Raw genomic sequence first — 10027 nt, 5'->3', positions numbered from 1 at the left:
GGTTAATCATAACCCTAACCCTAACCTTTCTATGATTCTAAGAAGCTCCCTCTACACTGTCCCATCAAACTCTCCCAGGGCAGGTGTAGCACGGGTTGGATACAGAGTAAAGCTCCCTCTACACTGTCCCATCAAACACCCCCAGGGCAGGTACAGCACGGGTTAGATACAGAGTAAAGCTCCCTCTACACTGTCCCATCAAACACTCCCAGGGCAGGTACAGCACGGGTTAGATACAGAGTAAAGCTCCCTCTACACTGTAGTACTTGGCAAATTAACGGTCGTGTTTCGAATTAAGGGCAATTCAATACAGTGGGCCCAATATTAAAAGGGAATGGATTTTAAATTCCCCAAAGTCCTTTGACATGATATCCTTCCCTCTGGAGATGAGAGACGTGAGAGGGGAACGAGAGGCTTGGGTCGAGTCCCTTTATCGGAAACATATCTCAAGGATTATTTTCTGATATCTTGTATGGGTATACAATTTTATTCAGCTTCACAAAACCTTCATGGCAAACAGGTAAAATTCAGTGAATGAAAGTAAGATGGAGCTTGAATTTCTAGAGCACCTTCCATGACCTCAGGATGTCTCAAAGCATTTCACAGCCAACAAAGTAATTTTTGAAATGTAGTCACTGCTGTAATGCAAACAAGCCAGCAAGCTCCCACGGACAGCAATAAAATCAATATCCAGTTCATCTGATTTTTGGTGATGTTAGTTGAGGGAGGAATATTGGCCAGGACGCTGGGAGACTCCCTGTTTCCCCAATACTGCTGTGGGATCTTTAACACCCAACGGAGAGGACAGACAGGGCTTGGTTTAATGTCTCATCTGAAAGACAGCACCTCCAACAGTGCAGCGCTCCCGCAGTGCTGACCCTCCGACAGTGCGGCGCTCCCTCAGTACTGCCCCTCCGACAGTGCAGCGCTCCCTCAGTACTGACCCTCCGACAGTGCAGCGCTCCCTCAGTACTGACCCTCCGACAGTGCTGCACTCCCTCAGTACTGACCCTCCGACAGTGCGGCGCTCCCTCAGTACTGACCCTCCGACAGTGCGGCGCTCCCTCAGTACTGACCCTCCGACAGTGCGGCGCTCCCTCAGTACTGACCCTCCGACAGTGCGGCGCTCCCTCAGTACTGCCCCTCCGACAGTGCGGCGCTCCCGCAGTACTGACCCTCCGACAGTGCGGCGCTCCCTCAGTACTGACCCTCCGACAGTGCGGCGCTCCCTCAGTACTGCCCCTCCGACAGTGCGGTGCTCCCGCAGTACTGACCCTCCGACAGTGCGGCCCTCCCTCAGTACTGTCACTGGAGTGTTACCCTGGATTACATGCTCATCTGTCGAGTGGGGCTTGAACTCATGGCGTGCTGACTCTAAGGGGACAGTGCTACCCACTGAACCACAGCTGACACTTATTCCAGTCAGAATAAAAAGGTGCAGAAAATAGTGAAAGGTTACAGACCCAGTCATTCCTTTAACAGAGCAAAAAGTTACCACTCCAAGATCAGCCCAAGCTACCCCGCTGAACCCTGCTCCACAGCCTCATTGCATGGTGGTGTGCGAAGTGTGTTTGTACACCCTGAGATAAAATAGCTGTGGAGTATGAGGCAGTGACACTCACTGAGATAATGGAGAGGGTGAGCTGTGCTCTGCAGAGAGGCTGCAGCTCGACACCACCTCTTTCTGCAGCTTTAAGCTGTCTATTGCTCGGTGAAGTTCCTTTTGTTCGAAGAGCTGGCGATGACCTTCTAACTTCTCCTCCACAGATTCTGCGTCTGCTCCTGGCACAAAATAAAGAGATTGCAGTGAGAAGGATGCACGTGACAGTCTCCATCTCCATTCTCTCCCCTAGTGAAAGTGCTGGAATTATACTGGGACATGCCTCATTCAAGAGCCCATTCTACAGGTGTGAGCACTGGTTGGGTATTGAACGAGGGAGCTCAGGCCAGCCCAACACTGAACTCACCCAATACACACACGCACACGTCCCAGCAATGATCAGGAGCAGGAACCCTGGCTGATTCCCCCTCTCTGTAACTCATGGGTCACTGGACAGTGATCAGGAGCAGGAACCCTGGCAGCTTTCCCCTTTCTCTAACCTAGGGTCCCTGTGCAGTGATCAGGAGCAGGAACCCTGGCTGATTTACCCTCTCTCTAACCCAGGAGTCATGGACAGTGATCAGGAGCAAGAACCCTGGCTGATTCCTCCCCCACTTGCAGTGCCTCTAAACTATGCCAGCTAACTCAGCACTGCCTAGGGACTGATTGTAGCTCCTCCCTGGTCTGAATGGCTCAGTACATCACCAGGTAGGGCCCTCAGTCTCTACCACTGACACCCTACCCTCTTTTCCCCTCCCCGTCTCTCCTCAGAATGTTATGATCAGGAATATTCGGTTTCCAGTCCTGTCCAAACAACAACAACAACTTGCATTTATATAGCGCCTTCAACGTAGTAAAACGTCCCAAGGTGCTTCACAGGAGGGTTATTTAACAACATTTCACACCATGCCACATAGGCGATATTAGGATAGAGGACCAAAGGCTTGGTCAAAGAGGTAGGTTTTGAGGGTGTCTTAAAGGAGGAGAGAGAAGTAGAGAGGCGGAAGGGTTTAGGGAGGGAATTCCAGAGCTTAGGGCCTAGGCAGCTGAAGGCACGGCCGCCAATGGTGGTGTGATTAAAATTGGGGATGCGTAAGAGGCCAGAATTGGAGGAGCGCAGAGATCTTGGAGGGTTGTAGGGCTGGAGGAGGTTACAGAGATAGGGAGGGGCGAGGCCACGGAGGGATTTGAAAGCAAGGATGAGAATTTTAAAATCGAGGTGTTCCCGGACTGGGAGCCAATGTAGGTCAGCGAGCACAGGGGGTGATGGGAGAACGGGACTTGGTGCGAGTTAGGATACGGGGAGCAGAGTTTTGGATGAGCTCAAGTTTATGGAGGGTGGAAGATGGGAGGCCGGCCAGGAGAGCATTGGAATAGTGGAGTCTGGAGGTAACAAAGGCATGAATGAGGAGCTGAGGCAGGGGCGGAGACGGGCAATGTTACGGAGGTGGAGTAGGCGGTCTTTGTGATTGAGCCAATATGTGGTCGGAAGCTCATCTCAGGGTCAAATAGGACGCCAAGGTTGCGAACGATCTGGTTCAGCCTCAGACAGTAGTCAGGGAGAGGGATGGAGTCGGTGGCTAGGGAACAGAGTTTGTGGCGGGGACTGAAGACTATGGCTTCGGTCTTCCCTATATTTAGTTGGAGGAAATATTTGCTCATCCAGTCGGACAAGCAGTGTGACAAATCAGAGACAGTGGAGGGGTCAAGGGAGATGGTTGTGAGATAGAGCTGGGTGTCGTCAGCGTTCATGTGGAATCTGACTTTGTGTTTTCGGATGGTGTCGCCGAGGGGCAGCATGTGGATAAGCCAGGTCTTGGTTACAGCCACTGAATCACATCATTGGGTACAGTAACATAGCGGTTGCGTTAATGGACAAATAATCCAGAGAATGTGAGTTCAAATCCCACTGTGGGCAGTTTGAGGAATTTGAATTCAGTTTAAAAAATCTGGAAATAAAAGTCTGGTCTCAGTAAAAGTGACCACGAAGCTGTCGGATTGTCGTAAAAACCCAACTGGTTCATTAATGTCCTTTAGGGAAGGAAACCTGCCGTCCTTACCCGGTCTGGGCCTACACGTGACTCCAGTCCCACACCAAATGTGGTTGACTCTTAATTGCTCTCTGAAGTGGCTGAGCAAACCCCTCAGTTGTATCAACCTGCTACCAGAGTTTCAAGAAGGCGGCCTGCCATCACCTTCCCAGGGCTACCAGGGATGGGGCAATAAATGCCGGCCTTGCCAATGACGCCCACATCCCCAGAATGAATAAAAATATATATCCCTCCATAATTATTATGCTTCTGACTCTCCAAATTGTTCCGAGTGCTTTGTACATTCACATCCATCCCAGAATCCTGGCTCCCATTTATTTAGCAGTCGGACTCTCTCATCTCCCCTCCAGTCGGACTCTCTCTCGTCTCCCCTCCAGTCGGACTCCCTCTCGTCTCCCCTCCAGTCGGACTCCCTCTCGTCTCCCCTCCAGTCGGACTCTCTCTCGTCTCCCCTCCAGTCAGACTCCCTCTCGTCTCCCCTCCAGTCGGACTCTCTCATCTCCCCTCCAGTCGGACTCTCTCTCGTCTCCCCTCCAGTCGGACTCTCTCTCGTCTCCCCTCCAGTCGGACTCTCTCTCGTCTCCCCTCCAGTCGGACTCCCTCTCGTCTCCCCTCCAGTCAGACTCCCTCTCGTCTCCCCTCCAGTCGGACTCTCTCTCGTCTCCCCTCCAGTCAGACTCCCTCTCGTCTCCCCTCCAGTCGGACTCCCTCTCGTCTCCCCTCCAGTCAGACTCTTCTTTATTTGCTCCCTGTTCTCTCTTTTTCCTTCCCTACATTCCTTGCCCTTTTTACTTTGTTTATCGCCTCCCTCAGGCTCAAAAAGAGGGGAATAAAATGTGCAACATGAAGAGTGCAGACCCCGCTCCCGACAGTGTTCTGATGAAGGGTCTAGATCCATGCCCCCAGCAGTCTGAACTCATCCCCCCCACCCCCGTGGTGGGGATGGTGAGGAGCAGAGGGCTGCAGGGTCACTGTCACTGGCCTGCAGAAATAAACTGCTGGCACCCTGGCACACACTGGCATTAACGTCACACCAGCACCCTGGTACATACTGGCATTAACATGACATGGATACCCAGGCACACACTGGCATTAATGTGACACTGGCATTTTGGCATTAACATGACACTGGCACCCTGGCACACATTAGCATTAACATGACACTGGCACACATTGGCATTGATGTGACACTGGCACCCTGGCACACACTGGCATTCACATAACCCTGGCACCCTGGCACTAATGTGACACTGGCACCCTGGCATTAATGTGACACTGGCACCCTGGCACACATTGGCATTAACGTGACACTGGTAGCCTGGCACACACTGGCATTAATGAGACACTGGTATTAACCTGACAGGGAGTCTGCATGGGGCAAATGGAAATGATGCAGCAATGTGGGACACACACACTGCCCGAGCTCAAACATGAAAAGGAATTCTGAGAGTAAATACTGGGAGGGCAGTGAGTGACATGAGACCACAGAAGAGAAGAAGGAAGTGATGGCAGAATGGTGTCACTGCAGACTGGTACCTCAGTATCCATCACACCTACTGAGGTGAACGTGTACCTCAGGAAGTCAGCACCTTGAGGAGAACATAAGAAATAGGAGTAGGCCATACGGCCCCTCGAGCCTGCTCCGCCATTCAGTCAGATCTTGGCTGATCTTCAACCTCAACTCCACTTTCCCGCCCGATCCCCATATCCCTTGATTCCTCTATAGTCCAAAAATCTATCCATCTCAGCCTTGAATATATTCAATGACTAAGCATCCACAGCCCTCTGGGGTAGAGAATTCCAAAAATTCACAACCCTCTGCATGAAGAAATTCCTCCTCATCTCAGTCTTGAATGGCCGACCCTGTATCCTGAGACTATGCCCCCTAGTTCTAGACTCTCCAGCCAGGGGAAACAATCTCTCAGGATCTACCCTGTCAAGCCCCCTCATAATCTTGTATGTTTCAATTAGATCATCTCTCATTCTTCTAAACTCCAGAGAGTATAGGCTCATTCTACTCAACATCTCCTCATAGGACAACCCTCTCATCCCAGGAATCAATCTAGTGAACATTCGTTGCACAGCCTCTAAGGCAAGTATATCCTTCCTTAAATAAGGAGACCAAAACTGTATGCAGTACTCCAGGTGAGGGCTTACCAATGCCCTGTGCAACTGTAGTAAGACTTCCTTACTCTTGTACTCCAACCCCCTTGCAATAAAGGCCAACATATCATTTGCGTTCCTAATTGCTTGCTGTACCTGCATACTAAATTTTTGTGTTTCTTGTATGAGGACACCCTAGTCTCTCTGAACACCAACATTTAATAGTTTCTCACCATTTAAAAAATATTCTGTTTTTCTATTCTTCCTACCAAACTAAATGGCCTCACATTTCCCCACATTATACTCCATCTGCCACCTTCCTGCCCACTCTCTGTCAATATTCCTTTGCAGACTCTTTGTGTCCTCCTCACAGTTTACTTTCCCACCTAGCTTTATATCGTCAGCAAACTTGGATACATTACACTCGGTCCCTTCATCTAAGTCATTAATATAGATTGTAAATAGCTGAGGCCCAAGCACTGATCCTTGCGGCACCCCACTAGTTACAGCCTGCCAACCTGAGAATGACCCATTTATCCCTACTCTCTGCTTCCTGTCCTTTAACCAATCCTCTATCCATGCTAATATATTACCCTCAACCCCATGAGTCGTAATCTTGTGTAACAACCTTTTATGTGGCATTACCATCGCCGAATCCTCCACCATCAACATCCTGGGGGTCACCATTGACCAGCCACATAAAAAGTGTGGCTACAAGAGCAGGTCAGAGGTTGGGTATTCTGTGCCGAGTGACCCCTGACTCCCCATAGCCTTTCCACCATCTACAAGGCACAAGTCAGGAGTGTGATGGAATACTCTCCACTTGCCTGGATGAGTGCAGCTCCAACAACACTCAAGAAGCTCGACACCATCCAGAACAAAGCAGCCCACTTGATTGGCACCCCATACACCACCCTAAATATTCACTCCCTTCACCACCGGCGCACTGTGGCTGCAGTGTGTACCATCCACAGGATGCACTGCAGCAACTTGCCAAGGCTTCTTCGACAGCACCTCCCAATCCCACGAACTCTACCACCTAGAAGGACAAGGGCAGCAGGCACATGGGAACAACACCACCTGCACGTTCCCCTCCAAGTCACACACCATCCCGACTTGGAAATATATCGCCGTTCCTTCATCATCGCTGGGTCAAAATCCTGGAACTCCCTTCCTAACAGCACTGTGGGAGAACCTTCACCACACGGACTGCAGCGGTTCAAGAAGGCGGCTCACCACCACCTTCTCGAGGGCAATTAGGGATGGGCAATAAATGCTGGCCTCGCCAGCAATGCCCTATCCCATGAATGAATAAAAAAAACCTTATCGAGTGCCTTTTGAAAATCCAAATATACTACATCCACTTGTTCCCCTTTATCTACCCTGCTAGTTACATCTTCAAAAAACTCTAATAAATTTGTCAAACATGATTTCCCTTTCATAAAACCATGCTGACTCGGCCTGATCATATTATGATTTTCTAAGTGCCCTGTTACTATGTCCTTAATAATGGATTCCAGCATTTTCCTGACGACTGATGTCAGGCTAACTGGCCTGTAGTTCCCTGTTTTCTCTCTCCCTCCTTTCTTGAATAACAGGGTTACATTTGCTACCTTCCAATCCATGGGACCGTTCTAGAATCTAGGGAATTCTGGTCGATCATAACCAATGCATCCACTATCTCTGCAGCCACCTCTTATAGAACCCTAGGATGTAGGCCATCAGATCCAGGGGATTTATCAGCTTTTAGTCCTATTAATTTCTCTAGTACTTTTTCTTTATTAATCTTAATTACTTTAAGTTCCTCACTCTCATTAGACCCTTGGTTCCCTACTATTTTCTGTATGTTTTTTGCACTTCTACTGTGAAGACAGATATAAAATATTTGTTTAATGTCGCTGCCATTTCTTTATTCCCCATTATAATTTCTCCTGTCTCTGCCTCCAAGGGACCAACGTTTACTTTTGCTACTCCCGTCCTTTTTACACACTTGTAGAAGCTCTTGCAATCTGTTCTTATATTTCTTGCTAGTTTACTCTCATATTCTATTTTCTTTCTCTATCAATTTCTTGGTCACCCTTTGCTGATTTCTAAAATCCTCCCAATCCTCAGGCTGACTTCTCTTTTTGTAAGCCTCTTTTTTTAATCTATTACATCTATCCAATAACAACTAGAAACACTGGAACATTGTTGTACCAGTGTTTCCAGTTGTTATTGTATAGATGACATGTGCTGGGCTCTGACTCCCCCTGTTCTTACCTGTACAGGTGAGGGTGACACTAGACGGAAGACAGCGTGTAAGATCGTCGTACACCAGCTTCACCTGGACGTCCTGCTCCGTATCCCCACACCGAATGGGATAGTTGAACTTCAGCAAGTTATATGCAGCATTTTTCTGTACCTGGCTCGTGAGGTACGCAGCATGGCATTCCTGGAACAGAGAAAGTGTCAGGATCAGTAACTAACTTATTATAAAATCATACCCCACAGGTACACAGCATGGCATTCCTGGGAGCTTTACCCAGTGTCTAACCTGTGCTGTACCTGCTCTACGAGTGTTTGATGGGACAGTGTAGAGGGAGCTTTACTCTGTATCTAACCCGTGCTGTACCTGCCCTGGGAGTGTTTGATGGGACAGTGAGGAGGGAGCTTTACTCTGTATCTAACCCGTACTGTACCTGCCCTGGGAGTGTTTGATGGGGCAGTGAGGAGGGAGCTTTACTCTGTATCTAACCCGTACTGTACCTGCCCTGGGAGTGTTTGATGGGACAGTGAGGAGGGAGCTTTACTCTGTATCTAACCCGTACTGTACCTGCCCTGGGAGTGTTTGATGGGGCAGTGAGGAGGGAGCTTTACTCTGTATCTAACCCGTACTGTACCTGCCCTGGGAGTGTTTGATGGGGCAGTGAGGAGGGAGCTTTACTCTGTATCTAACCCGTACTGTACCTGCCCTGGGAGTTTTTGATGGGACAGTGAGGAGGGAGCTTTACTCTGTATCTAACCCGTACTGTACCTGCCCTGGGAGTTTTTGATGGGACAGTGTAGAGGGAGCTTTACTCTGTATCTAACCCGTACTGTACCTGCCCTGGGAGTTTTTGATGGGACAGTGTAGAGGGAGCTTTGCTTTGTATCTATTCCTTGTGACCGGTGCCCTGTGTACCTGTAACTGTTCTGCCTGATATCTTCTGCTGACGTATGCATTCAGGTCGTTGTTCAGCACACCCATGAAACGCTGCAGATCCTTCTCCAGGTAGGTCTGAGCCATCTGATCCAGGGGGATGAAGACAGGAATGTTGTGGCGAATAATCTTGCGAGGGTGCTGGACCTGAATGTCCAGGTAATAGGAGTCCAGATAGGTGCCCTCATATGCAGTGCTGATACAGAAGCAGAATACGGAGCCAGGCTTCTTCACCTCAGAACTGATCCCTACACAGGGACAGCAACAGATCAATTACCCCCAGCACAGACAATCCCCACATTCTCCTTTTGCCCTCAATCTTCTCTCCTCCCTCAGGCTGCCCCAGCTGCTCGATGATACCGTGCTGAATATATACCATTAAAAAGGGAGACTACTTCAAGTTTCAGAATGTAGATAGAGGTTAGAAACAAACTAAATATGAAGAAACGGACACTTGGGGCCTATAGTTACGATAAAAATGATACAAAATAAGAGAAAATAAGGAAAGAGGCTAAGAAAGGGATAAGGAAAGCAAATAGAGCGTAAGCATGAAGAGAGAAAACTATTAACAGTCAGGTTTTGTACAAAGTAACATTCGTGCCAGACAAGTGCCAGGCAATGACCATCTCCAACAAGAGAGAGTCTAACCACCTCCCCTTGACATTCAACGGCATTACCATCGCCGAATCCCCCACCATCAACATCCTGGGGGTCACCACTGACCAGAAACTTAACTGGACCAGCCATATAAATACTGTGGCTACAAGAACAGGTCAGAGGCTGGGTATTCTGCGGTGAGTGACTCACCTCCTGACTCCCCAAAGCCTTTCCACCATCTACAAGGCACAAGTCAGGAGTGTGATGGAATACTCTCCACTTGCCTGGATGAGTGCAGCTCCAACAACACTCAAGAAGCTCGACACCATCCAGGCAAGTGGAGAGTATTCCATCACACTCCTGACTTGTGCCTTGTAGATGGTGGAAAGGCTTTGGGGAGTCAGCCTGCTTGATTGGCACCCCATCCACCACCCTAAACATTCACTCCCTTCACCACCGGCGCACAGTGGCTGCAGTGTGTACCATCCACAGGATGCA

At 49.3% G+C, this 10027-nt stretch overlaps 1 protein-coding gene across 2 annotated transcripts in view; it reads right to left on the bottom strand.

Moving 5' to 3' along the window:
- Window positions 1–468: 468 nt before the first annotated feature.
- The window catches only part of cenpo (centromere protein O), a 20994-nt gene continuing 11435 nt past the window's right edge, over window positions 469–10027 (bottom strand). For both annotated transcript variants that reach the window (XM_067988465.1, XM_067988466.1), the window contains 3 exons: window positions 8915–9180; window positions 8014–8185; window positions 469–1782 (listed from right to left, as the gene is read on the bottom strand). In XM_067988465.1, the coding sequence (XP_067844566.1) occupies window positions 1619–1782; window positions 8014–8185; window positions 8915–9180 (602 nt within the window). In that variant the 3' untranslated portion in view covers window positions 469–1618. The remainder of the gene's footprint in view (window positions 1783–8013; window positions 8186–8914; window positions 9181–10027) is intronic.

Source organism: Heptranchias perlo, chromosome 8, assembly GCF_035084215.1.
Source record: "Heptranchias perlo isolate sHepPer1 chromosome 8, sHepPer1.hap1, whole genome shotgun sequence".
In the NCBI taxonomy this organism is placed as follows: Eukaryota; Metazoa; Chordata; class Chondrichthyes; order Hexanchiformes; family Hexanchidae; genus Heptranchias; species Heptranchias perlo.
The sequence above is the reverse complement of the archived record's forward strand: the minus strand, read 5'-3'. Positions and strand labels throughout refer to the sequence as shown.